We start from the raw sequence: 27,566 nt of genomic DNA, 5'->3' as shown, positions 1-27,566 counted from the left end.
AAAAAAACGTCCGGGGATATCATTTCCAGGAACTCTCATGTCAAATTTCATAAAGATTGGTTCAGTAGTTTGGTCTGAATCGCTCTACACACACACACGCACAGACAGACAGACACACACACACACACATACACCACGGCCCTCGTTCTTTCTTTATTTGGTGTTTAACGTCGTTTTCAACCACGAAGGTTATATCGCGACGGGGAAAGGGGGGGGGGGGGGGGGGGGATGGGATAGAGCCACTTGTTAATTGTTTTTTGTTCACAAAAGCACTAATCAAAAAATTGCTCCAGGGGCTTGCAACGTAGTACAACACGGCCCTCGTCTCGATTCCCCCTCTAAAACATTTAGTCAAAACTTGACTAAATGTAAAAAGAAGAAGAAATATAATTAAAAAAAAAGAGGAAATTCTTCTCAAAAGAGGAAGTTTTCATGCCTGAAAGTAACATATCACATCCAGGGTGAAAAATACAATGATCCATTGAAGCAAAAATGGGTTTCAGTTATGACACTGAAGGTTTAACAAATGGGACCTAAAAACAAACAAACAAACAAACAATAACACTGATTATTAATTTCAAAGTGCATCTAAGTTTGCAACAATTGTACATTCTGATGGGGTAATCTAATTTGGTTTTGTCAGTACTTGCTTCTTTTAATCTGACGTTCCCTCATGAACAACCATCAGTTTACATCACATTTTCTGTCTCCAACCACCAGCCAATAAAAAACAACAACATTCAGAACCTTGGGCAGAACTCATGGATTACAAATGCCACGGCTGTTGCATACTTACTTTTTTTTTCTATATGATAAGATTTATGGCTGAAGTGATCACACTTCAAACAGCACTGTCGAGCACAACTTTGCCATCATTTTGCAATCTGTTTTAATGACACAAGAAATAATACTTGGTACATCACAGTCACATTCCATTGCCCAAGGCCTCACTGTCACCTGCTTTGTGATACTGTGCCATCATTCGCAAAATATTAAAACGACACCCAGTCATATAGATATAGAAAATTGTATGCACAATTCTTTCTTTCTTTCTTTATTTGGTGTTTCACGTCGTTTTCAACCACGAAGGTTATATCGCGACGGGGAAAGGGGGGGGAGATGGGATAGAGCCACTTGTTAATTGTTTCTTGTTCACAAAAGCACTAATAAAAAAATTGCTCCAGGGGCTTGCAACGTAGTACAATATATTACCTTACTGGGAGAATGCAAGTTTCCAGTACAAAGGACTTAACATTTCTTACATACTGCTTGACTAAAATCTTTACAAACATTGACTATATTCTATACAAGAAACACTTAACAAGGGTAAAAGGAGAAACAGAATCCGTTAGTCGCCTCTTACGACATGCTGGGGAGCATCGGGTAAATTATTCCCCCTAACCCGCGGGGGGTGTATGCACAATTAACAAATAAAAAAAATAAAAAAAATATGAATAAAACATCTGCACACTTTGTGCAAAAAAACATACTCAAGGTATGTTTCTATATGGATGGAAGAGGAACAGTAACACCCTATAACACAGGGGGAAAATCTGACTTAAAAAGCAGAGGGCATGATTCCACTAGCAAGGAGACGGAAACCAGTATCCCATCCATCTGCACAGGTAACCGTCTTTCCTGTTTTCTGACTAAGACCAATGGACAACTGATACAGTTTCCACAATTGCTTTTGGTGTGCATTTTGCACACTTGACATTACTATGCAGAGAGGTCTTTTAACAAATCAAAACGAGCTTGCATGGCCAGTGCTGTTCATGGATGCAATTTCCACCAATCTTCAACATAAAAATATGATGCGTACACACACTTTTTCTGCCAACCATTATCATTTCCATTTAAGTAAATATGTAATTTAATAGTGTTCTAAAATAAAACATTAGACTTTCTACCATTTACAACAAAAACAGATGCACAATTAAAACAGATGTTACGTCGTCTGGTTACAAAAAACAAAAAAACAATTTGAAATAACACCGAAACATTTTTTGATTTTTTGCAGTCTCCATTCAAATACAGGTACATGAACTATGTTTAAAAAAACAAAAACAAAACGCAGCATATTATAACTTTCACTCCCTATACACAAGCCCATGTATTCTGCACTGAGTAATATATGCAATCTATGGTATACAAAAAAATGTGACTTGGGAAGGGAGAAGTACACCAAAAGGTGAAATTCTACTTAAAGATGTATTACTGCGGAAAAAAAAGTGTTGCTAATTACGAACCTCTACACTCTTACTCGAATTGGAGTTTGTGGTCTCACAAAGTCAGAAACTGATAATTGCCTTTCACACAAGATTGGACACAAATTGCTTTTATAATGGACAGAAAAGTAAAATATATGTTACAAGTTCATGACAACTTCATCAGCACATCCTTTTCAGTATTTCTACATGCCTGAAAACTCTCTCCTTATTGTTTACCACAACACTTCTGACAATCCATTCCTTTTCATTTTCACAGATTGAGGCTAAAACTTTATGTCACTTTCCTATATTTTGAGACTAAACAAGATCAAAAGCTGTTCACATCTGAAACATTGTGTGACGCCGAGACTTTTCCTGAAAATGTGTGTGCTCCCTGCCCTGATAAGCTTATAGTTCCAGATAATATAATGGAGTTTCATCCTCTGAACTTCAAGGTGCACGCTGTTTGTGTTTTGGCACAAGTATAAATGAGTATGCATCAAAGAGCTTAACAATGTGAACATGCTCTCATGTCAAACTTGAAAAAGGGAGAAAACAAATCAATAGATCAATCAAGTTTTACAGATCAGTGACTCTCAGTAGCTTCCCCAACATTGCACACACGCTGTGCTTGATAAATGTGGGTGAAAACTGTGTGCATAACAATATGTGGGTGTTAGCATATTAGTCATTCTTCAATACCGGTTACAGAAAAGTTGAATCACTACCAAAAAACTGAATTCACACTGGAGAAAATGTTTGTGCCTACTGAATGTGTAAACAATGTAAAATCTGAAACAGGTTGCAAAAACACAATTCCACAAAAAAAGCAAGACGTAATAATGATGTCTACAGCACGTTCCATTCCTTATTTCAGAGGCAATTTGTTGAAAAATGCGTAGATCATTTGAATGACACACCAAAATACACACAATATCATAGTTTCATGCTATTTGTTTCTGGATTAAAAAACCAAGAGAACAGGCATTGTCGATCCTGGACGAACAACGCTTGAAATTTGTGACCATAGAGATGGAGTAGCTAGGCAACGAATGTGTGACAACTTCAAAAGCTTCTCATACCTAGCTGTCAAAATACTTCTCACTGGGCAACTTTAAAACAAGTCGCGTAAGGCGAAATTACTACATTTAGTCAAGCTGTGGAACTCACAGAATGAAACTGAACGTAGTCCGCCGCGAGTGCAAAACGCAGTGAAACTGACGAGCCTGTTTGGCGCGGCAGCGGTTAATGCGCTGTGCTTCATAGCACGCTTTACTGTACCTCTCTTCGTTTTAACTTTCTGAGCGTGTTTTTAATCCAAACATATCATATCTATATGTTTTTGGAATCAGGAACCGACAAGGAATAAGATGAAATAGTTTTTAAATCGATTTCGGAAATTTAAATTTTGATCATAATTTTTATATTTTTAATTTTCAGAGATTGTTTTTAATCGAAATATAACATATGTATATGTTGTTGGAATCAAAAAATGACGAAGAATAAGATGAAATTGTTTTTGGATCGTTTAATAAAAAAATAATTTTAATTACAAGTTTCCGATTTTTAATGACCAAACTCACTCATTAGTTTTTAAGCCACCAAGCTGAAATGCAATACCAAACCCCGGCCTTCGTCGAAGATTGCTTTGCCAAAATTTCAATCAATTTAATTGAAAAATGAGGGTGTGACAGTGCCGCCTCAACTTTTACAAAAAGCCGGATATGACGTCATCAAAGGTATTTATCGAAAAAAGGAAAAAAACGTCCGGGGATATCATACCCAGACATTCTCATGTCAAATTTCATAAAGATCGGTCCAGTAGTTTAGTCTGAATCGTTCTACACACACACACACACGCACACACACACACACATACACCACACCCTCGTCTCGATTCCCCCCCTACGTTAAAACATTTAGTCAAAACTTGACTAAATGTAAAAAAAGACAGAAAAAAGGTGAAATGGCTTTTCTTTGTTTTATCACCAAACCGTTCTGTCATTTTCTTTTCAAATGTCAACAGAACATGTGACGCCATGTACGGGCATTCAACATACAAATCTAGGATCAAAATGCATACACACATGAGTGATTTCTGGGTACATGTCAGAATTCAACTTTTGGGCTCCGTTTTAGAGGCAGATTTAATTCTTTTTACATACTTTTTACAAAGTTCACACAGCGTATGCCTCTTTTATAAGTTATGACAGCTTCCCTGTTGTATGTTTACAATTTTTGATCCAGTTTCTGAATGCTAACTTTTTAAAATGTGAAGTATCAAGCTACGAAAGTGACCGACCCCCAATTGTCACCAATACCGAAGAATGACTTATATGCATTTGTTTGCATAAGTTGCATATATGTGTGTTGGTGTGTATTCACTAGTGCTTCCACAAAGTGGGAACTTGCCTGGCACAGTTTAAAAGAATGTACAGGAGTAACAGACACAGCAGGTCTAAAAACACATTCACAATAAAACATGTTATAAAGTTGACATCTGGCGGAGCTGAAATACAGTCTTTGATTTCTTTTGTCTCTTGTACAAAACAGATTGCAGTGCCATTCTTACACACAATGTACACAAAGCTGATGACTGACAAGAGTGTGTCCTTCTGGTTTTTGATGAGTATACACAAATAATGCTTTGTTTCCAGACATATGCAAGATGACCGTCTTTAACACTGTACATGCCGTTTCCATTTTCAGGTCAACCCATACCTCACGCATTCACTCTCCATGCAGTCTTGCAATCCATAGCCCGTCACACCTGGAACAATAAATGCAAAATAAAAAAATGAGACATGTTTTATCACTCCAAAAAAGTACACACCTAATGATAATATCTCTGATAGGTTTCCCAAGTGACCACCGACAGTTCTAGGTTGAGAAATATCTGAGGTAATCTCAAGCTGCTTTGACTATAGCCACCTGGCCAGCGAGACTAAAACATATATATGAAGACTTCTCTGACTATATAGATGCACCATAAAACAACCAGTCTTGCCTTACAATATTTCTTATCAAAATAACTCTATGTGGAAATAGACAACTTAGTGTGATCATTTCTAGGTCCTATTCAGCATGCAAACATTTAGCTTTTCTGTTACTGTTACATGTTCAGTCAAACTTGTCTACTGTGAAGACCATCCTATAGATGCTATCATAGACAAATGTCCCCTTACAGTGAACATCCCACTTCACTGTCATGCCTCCATATAATCAAACACCTCACACACTCCATCACACACATACACTCACACAAACATTGATAGAGGATAGACATAATAAATATTTTACTCTTTTTATTTTGACTAAGAAGCCTGCTGATGCAGCCATCAAGAACGGAGGTAGCGGGATCTTCATCCGCCATCCAGATGGGCGAACACTTTCAAGATCTATGCCTGCTGGACGGCGGTCATCAAACTACCGGGCCGAAATCACCTCTCTGCATGAAGCTGCCAGGCTGATCAGCACAGATGTAGAGGTTACATGCCGAGTCTCAGTGATTATTAAAATTAATGGTCGAAGTTAGCAGATCATGAAAAATGCGAGCTTCAGCGAGCTTTTTCATGACCGCGAACTGAGACCATTATTTTTAATAATCACTGAGACGAGGTATGTAACCTCTTTATTCCTCCTTTTTTCAGTTATTCAAAGAAAAGAGGAGTTTTTGTGCGAAAGTTTGATCGAATCCGATTCACTCAACCGCAGGCGATTGAATAATGCGCGGTTGTATAGTTCAGGGAAAATCATTCAATTCTGTCAACACTTCTTGTCAGTTTCCCTGTTTTTGGACTAAAATCAAGTACAGCAGTCCCTGCAATGTACGGCCCCCGGCGTGAGCGGACACCTGACATGTACGGACACATTTGCTCGGCACGGAGTGTTTTCCTTCTATATTTGCCCCCCCTTAAACGGACACCTGCAAAACGTGGACGCGGACACTCATTTTCGGTCCCAACAGCAGGTCATTCCTCCAATGTACGGACAGACCATCGTCAAATTTTCACCACAACAAAATCGATAACAGAGCAGTCCGGCTCTTGGTACAAAGATCACAGCCGCAATGGCGTAATGACAGTCACTGATAACTTGAATGCATGTGTACCCATCAGGAGGGGGGGGTAGTTTTGGTCAGGAGTGGAGTACATGCGAAGATGCCAACATGAAACTGCACTGTGCTCTTTATTCTTGTCTGTTGGAGTAAACAACAGAAACCACAGTCGATGAAGGTCCTGAGCGAAAGTGAAAAACCAGCCACAGTTCTCAGCATCGTGTGTCTGTGTGTAACCTCTTTCATTAACAAGATACTCTTGTTTCCCCTCAGCCTTGACCAGTGAGTCGGTTGCCTAATCTGTGAACCCTTCAGTTGTCTTGCTTTGTCAAAAGTTACGACACAGTCAACTGGGCTTGCTCTGAGTGAACAGTCCAGCTCTGGCCTCTCTGGCCACAGCCCCAAACAGTACATGGCTGGAGGGAGTGAGAGAGAGGGAGGGGGGGGGGGGTGGAGGGGTAGCTGGCTAAACTCTGTGGGGTGTCCGGTGTCACTGCATGTCAACAGGAAGAGCATTGGAGAGAAATAGAGAGGTGTACTCTTCCACACAATTTCCAAGCATCAGTTGTCACGGCTTGGGGTAGGCAGTGAGGGAGAGTGGGAGCTGTGTTATGTACAGTGTATTTCCGATTGAAAAGTCACTGCCATGCCACATGATCAGCATGCAGTCAATAAAGCCAGACAAGAAAATAAATTACATGATTATGACATGCAGCTCTATCTGCTGCTATTTATTCAAACTGGTATTCAAGCTTATTCTTGCAAAGCATCTGCACACGCTCCTCTGTGCTGTGTTTGTGTGGCTGCTTTCGTATGTCAGTGCATGGTGAGTGTGTTCACTGCCTTGAGGATTTATTTTATCTTTTCTTTTCAACACTTTTCAAACAAATCATTTTTACAGAACGTTTAAAGAAGTATTAGGAGTTTATTGTTATTGTTTAGTAGCCACAAGAAGTGATTAGCATAGACTCAATCCTGTTGTTTGTGTGTCTCTGTGTGAGTGTATGGGGGAGGGGGTGGTGTGGTCACCCCTCCCGTGACCGGACACCTGCAATGTACGGACAGTTTTGCTATGGCCCAAGGGTGTCCGTTCATGAGAGGGACTGCTGTACACAGTTATGTTGTTATTCTGCTGTGGCGGTAAAAGCAGATAGTGTGTGTTCTGTTCATGTTTTGGTATCGCTTAGGAAATGTTCTTTCTTCGAATGGGACTAGCAGGCACACTTTTGCACCCGTGTTCCAACGTTAAAAACTCTATGAAGTTCAGTTTTCTGGGGCAAAATATTGTATGAAACCGCTGTATGTTCTTTAAATTGATGAGATGTGTGCACTTGGTTGCGTGTGATCTGTTTATAAAATGAAATATTGTCGAAAACTAACCGTCGGATTGCAGTCTTTTGTCCAAGCAACTCGGTTCAGAAAATTTGGAAGGGGAACTACTCTTATCGCTAGACAGAGTACGAGAGTTACTTGCCTTGGAAGTTTGCTTGCACTCATAAGAGATCTAAAGCGAGTTTCTCTGCACTGATCATTAGATTTGGATTTAGAAAACAACCAAACTCATGGATTTTATATGGAGATTAATGTGTTCAAGCCTGTAGTTGCTAGTTTAAATGCAGTATGTTTGCATTGTTTGGTCTAGAGATGTATATTTCGTACATCAAGAGCGTTCGGAACTTTTCAATCGCTAAAGTAGTTCTCTCAAAGTCTAGCTCATCAACCTGTGAGCTATCGAGGATTCAGGCCCGTTGTTGGGTAAGTGATTTTGGTTGTTGGGTAAGTTACCAAAAAATAACTAGCCCCACATGATCACAGAGTTGTTGGGTAAGTGATTTTGGTTGTTGGGTAAGTTACCAAAAAATAACTAGCCCCACACGATTACAGAGAGAAAGAAGCAGAGGGGGGAATAAGACCCGCCCTCACGCATCGTCTTCCTGACAGACTGCAGATCCGCCATCCAGAGTCTGCAGTCGCCCGGTGAGCAGCTGGAAAGAGACACCCTGCGCATGCTGAGTGACCTCTCACAGCGCATACGGGTGACAGTTCAGTGGATTCCTGCCCACTGTGGCCTGGCAGGAAACGAGGAGGCGGACAAACTGGGTCTGGCAGCAGTCTGGAGCAAGAAAACCAGCCAGCCTCTTACAGGGAGGCAAAAACTCTGGTCAAACGTGAGTACAGAACACTCTGGGAAGAACTACACAGCCACCCATCTGATGATCAGATGCCTCACCTACAACGTCAACAGCAGACCACCATATTCAGACTACGGACTGGTCACTGCCGACTGCGTGCCCACCTGTATCGCCTTGGGGTGTCGCACACACCTGACTGCTCATGTGAGACAGGCCCACAGACCCCAGAGCACATCCTGCAGTCCTGCCCCCTATACCTAGACGCACGGACACAGCACTGGCCGTATGGAGCGACTCTAGCGGAGAAACTCTGGGGCACCAAACAAGACCTGGACACGACCACAAAACCCATATTGGACTGGAAATCTGAGGCCTGATCTAGGAACGCTGAAGAAGAAGAAGACTAAGAAGCGTTTCTTTGATTTAAAACAATCGTTACCAACATAAAGAAAAATCACTAGAGAGAAAGGAAGGTTTAGTAGACAAATAAGATTGGAAATTACACTATTACCTCCCTTGTCTTGCCACCATCTCGATCTGCTTCTTGCTTTTGAGTCCAACATTTCCTTAGTTAAATTATCCAGTAACCGTTAAAGCTTGATGTAAATAATAACAAGTTTTAAGTAAGTTTGTTTTACTTGCTAACTTTTAAAATGAAAAGCAAAAAATATAAAACTTGACCGATTCCTTTTCGGGACTCCAAATACTCTGTACCAAGACATCACAGAGTCTATGAAACTGGGCTTTATAAAATGGCGACAGAATTTTCTTTATAATCAGTTACCAATTCAATGGACCAGTTGTAGCTGCACAATGTGTAGCTGTGTCTAAAAGTTCCTGTGTGTAGTTGTCTTTGTCCGTCTACACATGCTGAAGTAGGCCACTGCACTGCCAGGCCAGCAGTGGTCATGGTGTGAAAAAAGGGTGTCTGTCAGCTGTCAGTTCAGCGTACAGGGACATGAGACTACTGAGAACAAAGGTCCAGTGTAACAAAAAGCTTACAGTTCCCAGGACTACTACTGACATGTGTCTTACAGACAAGTGGGTCACTCAATTAGGCTTGGCTGTAATTGTACAGTAAAACCTGTCTCTAACGGACACCCTTGGGGAATGGTAATAGTGTCCCTATTAGACAGGTGTCCCTTCTTCACAGGTGGAGGGGCCGGGGCAATATTTTACAAAGAGCACGTAAAATGAACAAGACACTTCAGTTTTGTCAGTCCTGTAGTACGGTATGTATTTATTGGATTGAACATGAGACTCACTGAAAATGTGAGTAAACAAATGATACATGTAGCAAACAACAACAACAACACCCCCCCCTACCCCGTTCCCTACACACACTGTGCATTCAAACTTACGCAAGTCGGACGTCACAAAGCTAAAAATAGCTGACTCTTCATCAGTCATTCAACGGGAAATTCCGCAGTGTGTCTTGACCAAATTGGGTCAGCTCTTGTTTCATTCAGTTTTTCTAGTCTCAGCATAAATGCATGGAACAAGAATTTAGCTGTGTTAACTATTGTTTCCTTCGAACGATTGCTTACAAAGAGAGAGAGATCATCACGTCTTCTTTTTCCGATTTGATCCTCGCGATCTGTGTTTTACCACATCCCATCTCCTTCGCCACATCTCGGCATGATTGGCCGCTATCTAGTTTTTTCAAGGCAGCGACACGCTGCTCTAAAGTCAACGCTTTTCTTTTTCCTGCTGGAGATTCCATTTTCAAACACAGTAGTCTACTGTTGCTTTTGGTTGTGACTGTATCCACAATGCGGAAAAGCGAAAGTGAGCGAAGCGAAAGTGAGTGAGCGAAAGTGGGTCTCCATCTAAACAAGCCACTGATTGGTCAGAAAAGGGACAGGACAACCAATCAACAACCATTTGTGCTACGGCTACGGCTGCCGAGCACTGACTGCATAACAGTCGAGTTTTCGAAGTTGCGTTTTTATGTACGTTGTGTCCGTTTGTGACAGTGTTTACACTTCCTACGGTCCGAAAAATCGTGTCCGCGTCCGTAAGTGGCAGGTGTCCGCCCGTTAAAGGTTAGTTATTGTTGAAATTGTGTTCGTGCCATGGTAAACTGTCCGTATGTAGCAGGTGGCCGTTACAACAAGGGTCCGCTGGACTCAGGTTTTACTGTATGCTGGTAATAAATATGTGAACTTCACGTCCACACTTGGACTTACCTCATCAAGTTTCCCATTCTAACTCTTCATAAATGCGATCAAAACAGTCGTTCATGTAGTAAAACTGAAAAAGAAAAAAAGAAAAATGTATTTTGAATGTTCTTTTAAAAATATTTAGCGAATGTAAAATGAATGACATACACATATTAACTTAAAAGGGAAGTTCCTGACAAAACTGCAGCAAATACTTTCAAGAGTAAATGGTTTCCTTTCAATAAAATAACCTCCTTGACAATATTGCTTTCCTTTGGCCAGATGGCCCAACTAATCTAATAACTCACAAACGTTTTCTTCATAAAAAAACCAATTGAAAATGACAATGCAAGAGAGAAACGCATACTTACATAAGGAGTAAAGATTTTTACAATTCTTGGTTTCTTGCCTGGTCGGTCATACTCAAAGTTGAAAGACATTCCTTCTTCATCTATTTCATATGATTTGACGTCCTTCCAGGCAAATTCTATCACCTGTGCCTGCACAACAAGAAGATCACAATGAAATTCACTGACCACGTCATCAATTTACCACCTAATATTAAGCTTGTTCATTCAAAAATTGAGTATGTACACTAAGTACACTACAACACAGCTACTTCAGAGACATAAGCAATTCGGTTTGAGGTTTTCCCAAAATAAACTGTTTTGCTAATAGAATGTTTCCCTCCACTAAAAATGCATGTTCCTTTTTCAATAAATCTTCAGTTCTTCTTCTTCCTTGTTCGCTAATCTTCAGTTCTGTTTACTTGGAAGAATATTGCATCTGGGTGATATCCATACAATTCAGTCAATTCTCTTCATGACTACTATTTCAAGAACATGATACTTTGCCATTTTCCTTTTCCAATGAAAGCGTCTCTAAGTCTGTCCACAAAAAATATGTCACTCTGTATGGAGTGCTTTGCATGCTTTAAAACCATAATAAAGTATCAACCAATGCGACAGGATTTTTTAACAAATGAGCCCATTGATCCGTAACCCAATGCCTACGGACCAATATCACCCACAAATGAGAGCATGCCTTGCTTCATTAGATCCTTCAGTTAAATCTCATGGCCACTGCATAGGAAGACAACAACATGATTCTATGCACGAGACAAAGGGTGAAAAAGAACTCAATGCTATTTTTAGACTCTTAATAATTAAGACACTCCCCACAGAAGGAAAATGGTTGCTGCAGCCTTTTTCTGCCTGCTGAAAGGTCATTTCAAATCAATGGACTGACCCTATGCCTCTAATGAAGGAATTATCTTTTATTCAAGCAAAAGAATTCAGAATGAAATCCAGCAAATAAGCTCTTAATCAAATTTTCAGTTTTATAAATCCTCGGACCCCTTTTGATGCACGGAGGATAACTTCTGTCATAAAAAACAAAAAGAAATAAGTTTGATAAATTTGTAAATTTAGCAAATACTATTAAAAAAATCTTCCTGAATTTGATAAATGTGGCCAATGGAAGCCTTACATTTTTGCTTTCAGACATTAAATGACAAAGATAAAACATAGAATGAACTGATAAATACTTTTGTGTGATGTATTTCAATCTGAAGCACTGAATTTTGAACATTCAAATACAAAAGGAAATTCATCACCCGGTGCATTCATGTCACGAAATGTCCATAACCTAAATCAACACAGTGTCTGTACCTCTGCTGTTCCGTCGTCTTTGCAGGCCTGAAGCTTGAAGGACTGAAGACCAATGATTGCTATGACATGTCCGTCCCGCCTTGAATCACACGCACAATGTGGGAACATCACCTCACCATAACCATCCATGTGTCTCACAATTTTCAGGTACTGCCAAAAGAAATTGTGACACGTCAGCATATGTAAATGATGTCCCAACTTTTTCCCCATTATTCCACACAGACAAGAGAAAATGGGAAAAGGTGAGAGAAAGGACGAAGGGTTGGCCGTTATCACAATGTGCAAATAGTTTGGGGTTCAGCACTGGCTCTGCTGGGAAGACCACACGTGTTCCCACACAAGTCTTTTGTAGTCCATGCAAGTTTGGCAAGTTCAGCCGCATGTTCAATAGTTTCATATTTAGAGCCTGACGCCATTATTCTGAAAGTGATCATTAATGGTACTTTTGTGCTACAATATTATATTCAGTTATACATACTATACAAACATTCTCAAAATTCGTGAGACGATTGCAAGAAGCCAGGAACTACAGTGGAACCCCTCTCTAGCGACCTTGAAAATGTTGACAAAAATCGGTCCTTATGGAGGGAGGTCCTTACAGAGGGAGGGGGCGGGGTCAGGGGGCCACAAAGAAAGTCACCTCAGATTTTCTTAAAATAAAGAAAACAGAAGTTTGAGTTGCTGATGACCGTTTCCTCAAGCAAACTGCTTCGATTTCATGTTTGACATTGTCGATGGTGTCCACCAGTTCTGGTGCATGTTTCAGTGCAAAAAGAGTTAGTTTCTGAGCAAGCATTCTTTACAGCAGTCCCTGCAATGTACGGCCCCCGGCGTGAGCGGCCACCTGACATGTACGGACACGTTTGCTCGGCACGGAATTTTTTCCTTCTATATTTGCCCCCCCCCCCCCCCCCCCTTAAACGGACACCTGCAAAACGTGGACACGGACACTAATTTTCGGTCCCAACAGCAGGTCATACCTGCAAAGTACGGACAGACCATCGTCAAATTTTCACCACACCAAAATCGATAACAGAGCAGTCAGGCTCTTGGTACAAAGGTCACAGCCGCAAAGACGTGATGACAGTCTCTGTTAACTTGGGTGCACGTGTACCCATCAGGAGGGGGTTAATTTGGGTCAGGAGTGGAGTACACGCACTTTCTTGCTTTCAAATGCGAAGATGCCAACATGAAACTGCACCATACTCTTTATTCTTGTCTGTTGGACGTAAGCAACAGAAGCCACAGTCGATGAAGGCCCTCCGAGAAAGAGAGTGAAAAATTGGCCACCGTTCTCAGCATCGCGTATCTGTGTGTAACCTCTTTCATTGACAAGATACTCTTGTTTCCCCGCAGCCTTGACCAGTGAGTCGGTTACCTAATCTGTGAACCCTTCAGTTGTGTTGCTTTGTCAAAAGTTAGACACAGTCAACTAGTTTTGCTCTGAGTGAACAGTGCAGCTGGCCTCAATTAGCCGGTGACACCTCTCTGGCCACAGCACTAAACAATACATGGCTGGGGGAGGGAGAGAGAGAGAGAGGGGGGGGGGGGGTAGCTGGCTAAACTCAGTGGGGTGTCCGGTGTCACTGCATGTCAGCAGGAAGAGCATTGGAGAGAAATAGAGAGGTGTACTCTTCCAAACAATTTCCAAGGATCAGTTGTCAGGGCTTAGGGTAGTCAGTGAGGGAGAGTGAGAGCGGTGTTGTGTACAGTGTATTTCCGACTGAAGAGTGAAAAGTCACTGCCACAAGATCGGCATGCAGTCAATAAAGACAAGAAGAATGATTATGACATGCGGCTCTATCTGCTGGTTTTTTATTCAAACTGGTTTTCAACGCTTATTCTCACAAAGCATCTGCACACCTGCCTCTGCCTCTGTGCTGTGTTTGTGTGGCTGCTTTCGTATGATGTCAGTGCATGGTGAGTGCGTTAACTGCCTTGTCACCACTTTCCCACCTTATCAGAATGTTTTCTTTGTCTTGAATAATTCTTTGAATTTGCGATTTTCCAACACCAAGACTTTTTGCAATCGCGATGGCAGTTTCTCTCTTTTTGTGTCTGTTCACAACATTCACTCGATTTTCGAGAGTTAAATATTTTCTTTTCTTTGTAGACGCCATGTTGATCTCCACTGCTCTTCTGTCCAAAGACTGTCTATTCTGACTGAATTGAACGGTGTATGTTGGTCATGTGAGTTTGTTTTCTCGATGATTGGTTTGTGATGTTTACTCAGCCAACCCAACCATCACACCTCTCAGCGGTTTAACGCGAGACGGTTATAACTGGTTATAACCGGTTTGTCAGTGATGCGTTACGCTGACTGAAAGTCTTGGCTTTGTCTGACAAAGTCGTTACACAAGCTGTTGGGTCGGTCCTTAGACGTTAGAGCGTGGTGGTCGCTACACTGGTGACAACTATATAAGGAAACACATCAGTTAAAAAAAAAAGGGTCGTTGTGGCGGGGTAGTCGTTAGAGAGGGGGGTCTTTGTGAGGGGTTCCACTGTAGGACATTTTCTTTTATATTCTAAAACTTCATAGAAAGTGTGATCCTCAGCTTTTAACTCACCTCCAGTACTTTCTCCTGCTCTTTCAAGGCTTTCAGCTCATACAGTTTATCTGCAGCTTTTAGCATTCCTCTGTTCACATCTTCCACAGCCTGTGCAGGATAAATGCTTCAATATTACTCATCCTAAAGAAATTTCTTTGCATGCAGAACGGTTGGAGTGTGTGGTTATTCACTTAAAGGTCAAGTTTCATATTTTTCCTTTGCAACATGAGTCAACCAGACAATCCATTCAAGGAAATAAATACCGCTGGCGATGCAGGGGCAGAGCCTCTGGTCTGAGGGCACCGGACCTAGAAACTGAAACATTTGGCCTTGCAAAGTGAATTTAACCCCCTCTGGAAAAAGATAAATTGTGCATGTGAAGAAAAACCTGTTTTAACCCTTAGGTCGCGCTACTTTACGTATACTGTCACCTGCTTGTCACGACATATGTCGCGCTACTGGCTCAGTCTGTTTGGTCAGTTCCGATTACCTCCCATGGATGCGAAAACCTATATGACCGTTTTTCTTTATATTTCTCTCTGTTAATTCACCAGTGGCTATGTAACATGTGAGGCAGTGTAAGGGTTAAGTAATAGTAGCTAACTCAAAAGATTTCTCCACATGGCAAGTGTCTGAAGGCGGAAAATAAGACAATTTAGTTTGCAGACAAGCGTACAAGGTATTTTAGCTACATGTGTCTTAGTTGACCAGGCAATACATATCTCCACGATTTTGCGGATTTCCACAAAAGCAAACAAAATAAACAAAACAAAAAACATTTTTACCGCCTCATGCAGTGTTGTTGGCTTACCAAGACTACTTAAAGATGCCTTGACGTTAAGTGATGGCTTTCACCAACTTTGCCGCTCAGATATCACAACGTGAAAGAGCATTAGCTAACAGTAACACAGACGAGAGGGAAAAAATAGTATTTTGTTTACATAAAAAAAAAATCCATCTCTAATACTTCCATATGAACTCCCCAAAATACTACCTATGTGATCAATTTGACACTCAGTTACTTCTTTGACCTGAACTGTCATGAAAATTGGCAATGCTAAAAATTTTTTTTGTTTTAATGAATTTGACACACTGATCTTGAGTTGTATGTCCTCACCAGCCAAAAGAGAAAGGCAACTGCACGCTCGTTTGAGTTGAGTGTGGCCTCACGAGTGAGGGAGTAAAGCCAGCGTTTGAGCATGAGGCAGGTGGCAGTGGCAGTGCTGTAGTTCTGGATGTAAATGTTGTGTGGCAGCTCATGCGGTTGCAGTCGTCGCTCTGAAATGACAAATTATTAAAGTTATTATTAATGGTATTTGTATGTTACACGACTGCAAAAGCATACTTCAGTTTAGAAAAAAAAGCAGACTCAGAAAGCAAAGAACATTTAGAGAAAAACCAAGCCCTCACTTAACAGTTCTTAAAATAAAATCTGTTTGATATTTTACCAGTTACAACCACGCCGGCCCTGCAAAAACTGAAAATCAAAATTGAAAGGACAGTTCCCTTGCAGGTTTCTGGTAATGTCTCATGAAGATATTGGAAGGAAAGAAAAATATCCATTCAGTCAGTATATTTATCATTATATCAAACAAATAGTTCCACAACTTCACCACAAGCTAGTTTAACAGTTCCTATCACAACTATTCAAAAACCAACCCCTACAAGCACCGACAAAAAGACAGACACACATGTGGATAATGGGTGTAACTTACCAAAGTTGTATTCCACTGTCTCAAACAAGTAGAAGTAGTCTGCCGCATCTTCCAGACCAATCTTTGCAGCAACAGCCTGCACAAGATGTCAAAAATCAACATGCTATACAAGTGACACAGTAGGGCGGGAGAGGGGGGGTTGTTGCTGTGACAGACAATATTGGTAAGCTCCACAATACAGGAAAAGGTAGGTGTTACATGCCTTGAAAATTAACCACTCATATTTACACTAACACCATGCAAAAAACATAATCAATTCTTTGAATAATATAATTGTTCAAACAAATCTGTACCAGGTTTACTTCTGTTAACTTGTTGCTCCTTGCCACTACCCTTTCTTCAGTCTATGAGTCATAATCATTGCTTCTTTATTACCCCTCCATAAAATCACAAGAACAAGGGGTGTTAATACCTTGTACACATTGTCTGCATTATCACTGCGATGAACTGTCACAACACAGATGCTGCGATCAGGCAGTAACACCTTCAGTTCCACCTCTCCATCCTGCAATCATATATAGTTATATCCATATACCAAAGGACAAAAAGCGTGAGGTCATTTTACACTTGAAAGATAGTACATCTCATAAGAAAATTAAAATGTCGATAAAATAAATAATAAAATGTAACCCATAACAACAACTGTCATCAAATTGCAAGATGTGCACATTTACCTTGCACAAAGCCAGCGAGGTCATCACAGAAAGGTAACACCATTTTCATGTAAATTACGAAAGAAACATTTGGAGAAAGCTTCAAAATTACATATATTAAAAGAAGATGAAATGATTGCAAATGGATCAGATGTACTATCACGTTCAAATCTTACTGCATGGACAAGAGCTAAGCAGCTTACGTCTTCCATATCACCAGCAGCCAAGAAATCTTGCATCAAATCACTCTCGCCTATCACACGAACAGCACACACTGAAAAAGACAGCATTTTCACAGTATTAAACAACAGTACTTGAAGTCTGATCAACCTTCCATTTACATGTATGTATATTTACACTGACATGGTGAATGCAGATTGAAACTGAAAGGCAGAAACAGATTTGACTCAAAATGTATGCTAGGCAATAAACTATCCTACAAGTACAAGGGCTCTGAACAGACATATTTTCACTTAAACAAGGCAATCTACTCAGCGACAATGCAGGAATAAAAAAAAAAGGTCACCTTTTTCAAGGTACTGCTCAAGTCCTCTCCGCCGCTGGTCTAGCTGCTGTTCTGACAGGTGGAATATTTTCTTGCCTGGCAGTTTGGGGAAGGTGAAGTCTGGGAACTCGCGTTTCAGATTTTGGTGTAGGTTATCAAACTCTCGATACCTCCGTGAGCACAGGTGTCTTCCTGCCATGTATATATTGAACACCTGGGACAAACAAGAATGACTTTACTCATAAATTGTCTATATTACAATCACTTCAACCACTGCACGTTGTGCATGCAAGGTGGGTGAGCACACACACATACACACTATTTCTTAACTGGTTAACGTCATTAAAGGGATACCACTGATCTGACCGTTTGGGGGGGAGTTTTTGGCAAATTTGACGCATCTGAAGAATCTTGTGAATGCAATGTACCTTAACCCTTACGCTGCCAATCAAAACTTGCGTATGTGCATTCCTGACTGCCAGGGAATATTGGAGTTCGGGGTGTAATAATTCACACAAAAATTCTAGTTCCAAACTGGCAATAGGTAGGTAAGTAAAACCTATGTTATTTTTAAGGGAAATTGAACCAAGAATCTGTTTTTAGTGTCTAATCATGGAAATAATAATTAGTTTGGCTTATAATGATGTTTAAATATGAACTTTTGAAAAATCAGTCCGGCGCATCTTCCGGTGCCTGTGGATCAAACACAGGTGGCTGTTTTGCTCGCTCCAAGAAAGGATTATAATCACTATCATCTACCTGTTTCCAACGAATCGTCCGAAAGAAGATCTCCCCCTTCCCCTGTCAGTATCCATAGTCATTTGCACCCCCTGTAGCGTCAGTCCGGCTTTGTTTTTCCCTACTAGGGCCCGGTCGACTTCCACCGTTTGCCATTTTGACGAGTCGAGATTTCTCTCCCCTATCCTGTCGCCAAGGCCGAAAATAGCCTTCAGACGCAAAACCGCGTCACCATTTATGTTTATTCATGAGAATGAGGTATCCTTCCAAGCCATTGGCTGCTATTTTTGTGTCAGCAGTGACATCGCACTTCTGGAAAATCCCGGAACGGTGAAGACGGGTAAACCCGTCTTAAGGCGCTGCGGCTGCACAAGCGCAGGACGGGTATACCCGTCCTAAGGCAGGCAAGTGATTAAATCTAAAATGCACAATAGTATGGTAATGAATTCAATCAAAGTAAGTGAAAATGCTTCTATGCGCTGCTTCTTTCCAGTGTTGGTAATAAAAAGTAGTCGAGCAGTGCCGCTTGGCAGCAAAACAAATAACGCCCTCTATAATGTGACCGCCTAGTTACAAGCGTCATGTACACAAACAAGGGAATTAGCCCAACCCAAACCTCACAAAGACTGCTCTTTCTTTCTCATTCTACAACATTTAATTATGCTTTAAACGCTGTTCACATGGCAGACTTTCATCCAACTTTCCAGCAATTTTTGTCGGCGCCAAGTCAAATAAAAAATCACTGCCATTGTGAACAGCGCAAACGCTCAAACTAGTTTTAAGCGGCAATTCTCAGCAGACTTGAAGATGAGTGCAGCTATCGGAGCTACTGCCAAATGCGGGAAGAGCAGTTTGACTAGAGCTAACCAATCGGTAAGCGCGGTAAGAAAAGTCTATGCAAAGTCAAGGCCAAGCCGCGGTCGAGTTAAGCAGCGCTCAAATGAGTTTTTGAGTCGCGTCTAAATCTGTCCTAAATCAAACCTAAATAGCTGGAGCCATTCTCATGGCAGACGTTTCGTCGACTTAGCCTCAGTGACGATTTCAAAGTTCAATCCAATGAAAGTTGGGGAAAAGTTGGTTTAAAGTCTGCCATTCAAATGGCTCTTTAAAAACACTTGCTTTTGCAAAGTGTAGGCACTTCTCTTGTACGGAAGCATTATTAATAGTGCAAAATCTTAAGTTATAACTTTTGAAGAAATCTGAGGGCCTTCTTTTCGTAGGTATTATTCCTTTAAAGCATCAGGCTAACTTGTACACTACAAGTCTACAAATGGGGCAATACTTACTTCCAACTCTTCTAAAAATTTAAAATGGTCGTGGGAGGTGACAATGATATTGATACATAATGGAATGACGCTTAAAATAGTCAGCTAACAGAAAGGTACATACCACATATTTGTCTCCAGCACTTTCCACATAGTGGTAGTCTGGGATGGAGATTGGTAAAGAGCGTCGCTCAGAGTAGTCAATATAAGAAGGACCGGAGGAGTCATCGCTAGGTTCAAGTTTTTCTGCCAGTTGGTCAGGTACTGATAGTACTGGAAAAAAGCCCAGGATGTACTGACAATCACATTCAATAAACAAGTCGCGTAAGGCAAAATTACAACATTTAGTCAAGCTGTCGAACTAACAGAATGAAACTAAACTCACTGCATTTTTACAGCAAGAGCGTATACTCGTAGCATCGTCAGTCCACCGCTCGATGCAAAGGCAGTGAAATTGACAAGAAAAGCGGGGTAATAGTTGCGCTGAGAAGGATAGCACGCTTTTCTTTATCTCTATTCTTTTTAACTTTTTGAGCGTCTTTTTAATCCAAACATATCACATCTATATGTTTTTGGAATCAGGAACCGACAAGGAATAAGATGAAATTGTTTTTAAATCGATTTCGGAAATTTTATTTTAATAATAATTTTTATATTTTTAATTTTCAGAGCTTGTTTTTAATCCAAATATAACATATTTATATGTTTTTGAAATCAGAAAATGATGAAGAATAAGATGAACGTAAATTTGGATCGTTTTAAAAACAAATTGTTTTTTTTACAATTTTCAGATTTTTAATGACCGAAGTCATTAATTAATTTTTAAGCCACCAAGCTGAAATGCAATACCGAAGTCCGGCCTTAGTCGAAGATTGCTTGGCCAAAATTTCAATCAATTTGATTGAAAAATGAGGGTGTGACAGTGCCGCCTCAACTTTTACAAAAAGCCGGATATGACATCATCAAAGGTATTTATCGAAAAAAAGAAAAAAACGTCCGGGGATATCATTCCCAGGAACTCTCATGTCAAATTTCATAAAGATCGGTCCAGTAGTTTGGTCTGAATCGCTCTACACACACACGCACAGACAGACAGACACACACACATACACCATGACCCTCGTCTCGATTCCCCCTCTACGTTAAAACATTTAGTCAAAACTTGACTAAATGTAAAAAGAACAATACCGCCAACCAACTTTTCTTTGAGTTTTAGTGTCAGGCATAAACACAATAAACATATGCATCCCTGGCTAAGTATTTCAAGCAACCCAATGACCCATTGAACATACTGGTTTATAAATGTATATATATATCCATAAAAACTTTGAAGTAATCACCTGCAAAAGCTTTTAGGTTTACTTGCCAGTGTCAGACTCAGACCATTGCCATTAGTGTCACCCTGACATCACAATTTTCTTGTAACTGTTTTCACATAGTTTTAACACTGACATTAACCCTAGTGGTAGTAAGTACTGTACTACTACTACTATGCTTTCCGCTTTTGACACAAAAGGAAACTGAAAGGTCACGGTTCATAGAACGCCTTGTGAATCCCTCTTTAAAGCTACTGACTCCTCTTTGCAACACTAAGTTAATTAACAACATATATACCATTCACCCACCCACGCATGCCTGTGCAGGAGGGGGGCAATGGGAGTCTGCTCATCTGACCCTACAAGTACAATTCTGTAAAGCTGAGACATCGCTTTCCAATAGAAGATATGCTGACATTGCCTACTAAAGGTAACAATAATACATTTGGAAACTTTTATGAACTCTTAGTACAAAAAAAAGAGGCAAATACAGACCCCCCCTTCAGGTTTTAAAACGGAAGGAGTCTTATAGGTAAATTTACAGAGAATGTAAATAGAACATCAGAGACAGCAGGGTCTCAAAAAAAGGAAAGTCTGGAGTTTTCACCAGGAAGGAAAAGGTAAGTGAGACTGAGAAAGAGAAGGGGGAGGAAGAAGAGGGGAGACAGGGACACACACACACTCTCTCTCTCTCGATCACAGTTAAACACATGTATACGTAGTATGACTATGAAACAATGACCAAAGGTGATATTTTCATCATGCCCATGAAAAGAAAGACCAATAAATATGTATAGGGTGACAGATGGAAATGTTAAGCAAAATTAAAGAAGATAACATAGTCACTGATACACTATTCATGTTCAGGAACTCACCTGTGAGTGTGAGAGTGTCACCACCAGATCGTATAAAGTCAACCACCTGTTTGTGTGTGGCGCCTTCTACATTGATACCATTCCTGTCATGTTAAAAAACAAAATATATTACAAAATTCAGCAATTATTCATTCTCTATTCTAACATATGATAATTCTTACACAAAACTGCAAGTGATAACCCTCTAACCTTTCCATTTAAGGTACTACATTTATTTGTTCAGATGTTAGGAAAAAGCTTAAAAACCCGTCATAGGATTAGGAATGATCACTTGTGTCAAAAAAATTCATGACTTCGCTTGTCTGCAGACAAATGATTGATACAGGTGCTGCCGAAGTTTCATTTGCTTGTAATGTAAACCCTGGCATAAAATTGCTAGTCATGCAAACACATGAGAACAAAAATGGAACATTCACGCTGTTTCGCACTGACAGCGATTATCGCCCCGTGCCTCTCAAAACATGCTGCAGTCACGCTTGGCCGCGGGCACTGCAGTGGCACAATAATCATCCTAAAAATATCAAGTGTGTTTACAGGCCTAGCAAATTTGCGTCCGTGCTTATAGAAATCCACCAGGTCATTGTTGAAATACAGCGCTTTTTGTCATGATATCCCTTAAAATTGACTAAAAAATTCCTGTTTTTAAATTTAGTCAAGTTTTGACTAAATGTTTTAACATAGAGGGGGAATCGAGACAAGGGTCGTGGTGTATGTGTGTGTGTGTGTGTGTGTGTGTGTGTGTGTGTGTAGAGCGATTCAGACCAAACTAATGGACCGATCTTTATGAAATTTGACATAAGAGTTCCTGGGTATGATATCCCCGGACGTTTTTTTCTTTTTTTCGATAAATGTCTTTGATTACGTCATATCCGGCTTTTTGTAAAAGTTGAGGCGGCACTGTCACACCCTCATTTTTCAATCAAATTGATTGAAATTTTGGCCAAGCAATCTTCGACGAAGGCCGGACTTCGGTATTGCATTTCAGCTTGGTGGCTTAAAAATTAATTAATGACTTTGGTCATTAAAAATCTGAAAATTGTAAAAAAAAAAAATTTTTTATAAAACGATCCAAATTTACGTTCATTTTTATTCTTCATCATGTTCTGATTCCAAAAACATATAAATATGTTATATTTGGATAAAAAACAAGCTCTGAAAATTAAAAAAATTAAAAATTATGATCAAAATTAAATTTTCAAAATCAATATAAAAACAATTTCATCTTATTCCTTGTCGGTTCCTGATTCCAAAAACATATAGATATGATATGTTTGGATTAAAAACACGCTCAGAAAGTTAAAACAAAGAGAGGTACAGTAAAGCGTGCTATGAAGCACAGCGCAACCGCTACCGCGCCAAACAGGCTCGTCACTTTCACTGCCTTTTGCAAAAGCGGCGGAGTACGTTCAATTTTATTCTGAAAGGTGATTTAGAAATTCAAGTGAACGGCCTTAACTGACATAGAAAGTTTGAATGAAATGACATGGGAATTACTGCTTTAATTTGGGTGCGAATTTGTCGCAATAATTTGTTGGCCAAGTAAGGCCCTCAATTTTTACCTCTGGAGCACATTTGCGGTATCTCCACCCAAAAAAAGAAGATAAAGAAGATAAATTTATTAGTTCTAAAGAAAAACAAAAGTAGAAGTTTTGTCCTCTTCACTCAGCTGCTGCTTTCTGCCATCAGTAGGTATTTAAAGTACCTTTTTACCGATTTCATGAGTGTGTTGACAGATTATACATTGATTAGGCCAAGAAAAATTCAAGGTTTCACATTCCCTGGGTGGCCCTTATTTTTCCTACCGACACGAGAACTTTTTGTTTACCCTTCAAAAAACAAAAGAAGATTTTGCAGACTTGACAATGATAGTTTACTCTTCTCTGACATCCAGGGGACACAGCGTGCACGATTTCCGGTCAATAAAAAAACATATGCGTCTGCATGTCTATTTTTACATAAACAATGGCAAACTTCAATAAAAAAAAAATAATAAAAAAAACCAGCTATAATTTGTTTGGCCCGATTATCATAAAAAACAAACTTTTTTTCTCCGTATCTGTACTGGTGAAGCAATTTTGGCATACTGTCAGCAAACCCGATTAATTGTCAACAGTTTGCAAATTAATGCAAGACTGCAATCTCCATAAGTTCAAACATTCTCAATGTTAAAATATTCCCATTCAGCTTCAGTGACTGGCAGATAATTTGCTCGCAACATAGATTGAACTGCATTAGATTATTACAGTCTATGTATACATTATATATTACTGCTAGAAGTTGATGCATTCTGTTTGCTCATGATGCATGTTTACACCACTAACAGAATCTGAGAATGCTTTAATCAGCTAAATAATTTGACCAGTAAGTGATTTTTGTCAAGAAAAATAAAAAAACAGCTGCATGCCATCGAACTTAATAGGACTGTTTGAAGATCATTTCATTTGTTCTTGCTTTGCTCAAATTATTAGTGTTACAGTTCATTTACTATTACTAAAAATACTATACAGTATCAGTGGTCGACACTAACTTATTTGGCCTGGGGCCACACTGGCCCCAGAGATGGAAATTGCTGGGGCGGAAAACAAACATCTGGGGCCCACTCTCAGTATTCACGTGCGGCAATGCATTGTCTGTTTTTCTTCATCGTACTGAAGCCAGGGAAATTCTTTCAACCATTTGACATTGAAATTACGACAGCGCTTCGCGCTTTTGGCTGCATCGGTCTCCTTTTTTCGTTTCTCTCCACCCTGTTCTTCATCTTCATTTCCATGTCTTTTTACCACATTTTGTCGCCACATTTTGCGTTTGGCATTTGAAGGCGATACTTATCTCTCATGCTAAAGAGCGCAATCTGGGAGTTATTTCCCTTGCGGCATTGTCCTTCGACGATTTCAATGTTTTTTTCCCTTGACTGCGGCATTGATCGTAACGCAAATTTCAGTGACGACTTTGACTGGCGATATTTAGTGATTGGCTCTGCCATTAGAATTTTCGGTTTGTCATTGTTGGAATTTATCCTGGGGCGGAGTGGGCCCCAAGCTTCGGCAATGTTTGGGGCGGAACACAAAACTCTGGGGCGTTCCGCCCCCCGCCCCCGCTAGTGTCGAACCCTGCAGTATAGAGACAAAGTGTTGCTGTCTGGCATCTGCCTCGCGAGCCCGAGAAAAATGTCCCTCTTTCTTTTTGCTGCGATGCCCACAGAACCCCTCCGCGCGGTGGTGCTCCCACACACCTCGTACATAGGCTGTATAGCTCAGTTGCTCTTAGTCAAGTTAGTGTCATGTGCTGGGAACATAGTGGCTTCATAATAGTTCAAAACAGCTGACCATGATCTGCAAAGTTTTATTCTGATTGTTATAAATAATGTAGCTCTGCATGCCCCTGCACTCCTTTTTTCAGCAGACACAAGTATTGTTGCCAATATTGTTAAAAGCAGGTTTAATTTCAAACTGACAGGTGTTATCGAGTCTTTCTGTGCTAATCAGTTATGTGCGGATTATCCATGACAAGGACAGATGTTCCACGACCCTTGTTACTTACTTAGTAGGCCCTCCATAAAAAGTACCCATACCTTGTATGAAATTAAATCCCTTCATAAAGCTCTCCTACCCCAAATTACACACCTAGGGTTTTCGCCCTGTTGTAAAATACACCAAAAACCAACAGTGAAGCCAAGCCGTAAGACCGAGATCGGTGGGTGGTAAAAGGGGCATCAGAGAACACTGTACAACCACAACAAATCGTCACTTTCCACTCAGAATCAGATCTTATCGATTGAGTTTTCTTCCCTGGAATACACGCTGGACGAATGGCCATGTAGTATGATGAAACTGAAAGAAACTGTCAGAATCTCCGTGCACCAATCTTCGACTACTAATAATGCTATATTCCTAATCAGCATTTGGTGGAAAACTTACACTTCCAAAATCCGATCTCCTTTCCGAATCCCAGCTTTCTGCGCTGCTCCGCCCTCAAGAACTGCACTGACATGTTGTAGAGGCGCATACAATACTCCATTGATAGATTTCAGCACACCTCCTTCACTGATCTGTCCACGAACATTAAAACCGAAACCTGTAGAAGTCTTTGTAATTGTCACGATCCGTGGTCCTGGTTCTGCTTGTTGTTTTTCCGAAAGGGAGGGCGAACTGTCCTCATCACTGTCCGCCATACTGGTCACGTGATGTCCAGACAAAAGGGATTTTGCCATTGATTATCTCCCTTCAACTGTGCACCATTTTGTATCGCAAGCAATCCGTGATACGATTTGTGTTCCCAAGTCCAGCGGTGTTTCATTAACATAAATTTGCATTAAAAAATGTTGTCTACCGTTGCGGAGTCTAAAGTAAATTAGACAAAATCTATTTTGACTGGAAATGTGGTACACAGTGGCACTTTACTACGCTGACTAATTCAGTTGCTTTAAAAACTTCCAAAGGTAGGCTACTGACAAGACTGGTGAAACGGCTAAGTGAACTATGATGTTTAATCACTTCGCTGAGGCATTCTTTTATGAATGTTTGTAGTTTTTGTACTAATACTTATCAATCCCTTCTTTTGTGTTCTGTGGGTTGTTTCTCAGTGTTTTATTTGAATTTTGCTGTAAAACTGCAGAATGTTCAAGTGTGTGTGTGTGTGTGTGTGTGTGTGATATCAGCTTCCCAGCTGAGACTTAAATGCGCGTCTCAGCCAGTGGTGATCAGTGGACCCGGTGTCACGATTTCATCTTTCGCCTGTGTACATATTTCCCCCTCGACATATACTCAAGACTGAAATGTTGTTTCCTGGTAAAATTAAGAAGTGAAATTATTTATGGACGAAAAGCATGTCAGTTTCTTGCATGTGGAGAAAATTGGTGGTACAATTTAATAGATTTCACCCCCAAAATCGAATTCTTCGAAAACGTGTACTGAGTGGTTACGTCCCTTGAGTAAGAAGGAAAACATTTTAGGATGAATCAAATTTCTAAGTTAAATAAAACAAATTGGTTGGACAAATTTGGCCCCATGAATGTAAGGTACACAAGGTCGCTCATCAGTAGTATCGAAGGGTGTTTTTTTGTTCAGTGTAGAGTTTATACTAGATCAACGAGGCCGAGAAGCGAAATATCAACACGGCGAAAGATGAAAACGTCACACCGGAAAGAACATAAAATAACAAGTCGCGTAAGGCGAAAATACAACATTTAGTCAAGCTGTCGAACTCACAGAACTTAGTGAAACTGAACGCAATGCAATTTTTCAGCAAGACCGTATACTCGTAGCATCGTCAGTCCACCGCTCGTGGCAAAGGCAGTGAAATTGACAAGAAGAGCGGGGTAGTAGTTGCGCTGAGAAGGATAGCACGCTTTTTACATTTAGTCAAGTTTTGACTAAATGTTTTAACATAGAAGGGGGAATCGAGACGAGGGTCGTGGTGTATGTGCGTGTGTGTGTGTGTGTGTGTGTGTGTCTGTCTGTCTGTGTGTGATTGTGTGTAGAGCGATTCAGACTAAACTACTGGGCCGATCTTTATGAAATTTGACATGAGAGTTCCTGGGTATGATATCCTCAGACATTTTTCATTTTTTTGATAAATGTCTTTGATGACGTCATATCCGGCTTTTCGTGAAAGTTGAGGCGGCACTGTCACGCCCTCATTTTTCAAACAAATTGGTTGAAATTTTGGTCAAGTAATCTTCGACGAAGCCCGGACTTCGGTATTGCGTTTCAGCTTGGTG

General features: G+C 40.4%; 1 protein-coding gene across 1 annotated transcript; it reads right to left on the bottom strand.

The window, feature by feature from the left end:
• Positions 1-1,464: 1,464 nt before the first annotated feature.
• On the bottom strand, positions 1,465-26,285 carry LOC138976075 (sorting nexin-27-like). Its single transcript, XM_070348892.1, has 13 exons — positions 25,765-26,285; positions 21,848-21,930; positions 19,781-19,929; positions 17,675-17,867; positions 17,352-17,422; positions 16,908-17,000; positions 16,496-16,571; positions 15,898-16,058; positions 14,799-14,888; positions 12,232-12,381; positions 10,933-11,061; positions 10,589-10,652; positions 1,465-4,980 (listed from the first exon to the last, which is right to left on the bottom strand). The coding sequence occupies exons 1-12, from the start codon at positions 26,055-26,057 to the stop codon at positions 10,593-10,595; spliced, it is 1,548 nt and encodes a 515-aa protein (XP_070204993.1). The 5' UTR covers positions 26,058-26,285; the 3' UTR covers positions 1,465-4,980; positions 10,589-10,592.
• Between the last annotated feature and the right edge of the window lie 1,281 nt (positions 26,286-27,566).

This window comes from Littorina saxatilis, linkage group LG1, assembly GCF_037325665.1.
Source record: "Littorina saxatilis isolate snail1 linkage group LG1, US_GU_Lsax_2.0, whole genome shotgun sequence".
Classification (NCBI taxonomy): domain Eukaryota; kingdom Metazoa; phylum Mollusca; class Gastropoda; order Littorinimorpha; family Littorinidae; genus Littorina; species Littorina saxatilis.
The sequence above is the reverse complement of the archived record's forward strand: the minus strand, read 5'-3'. Positions and strand labels throughout refer to the sequence as shown.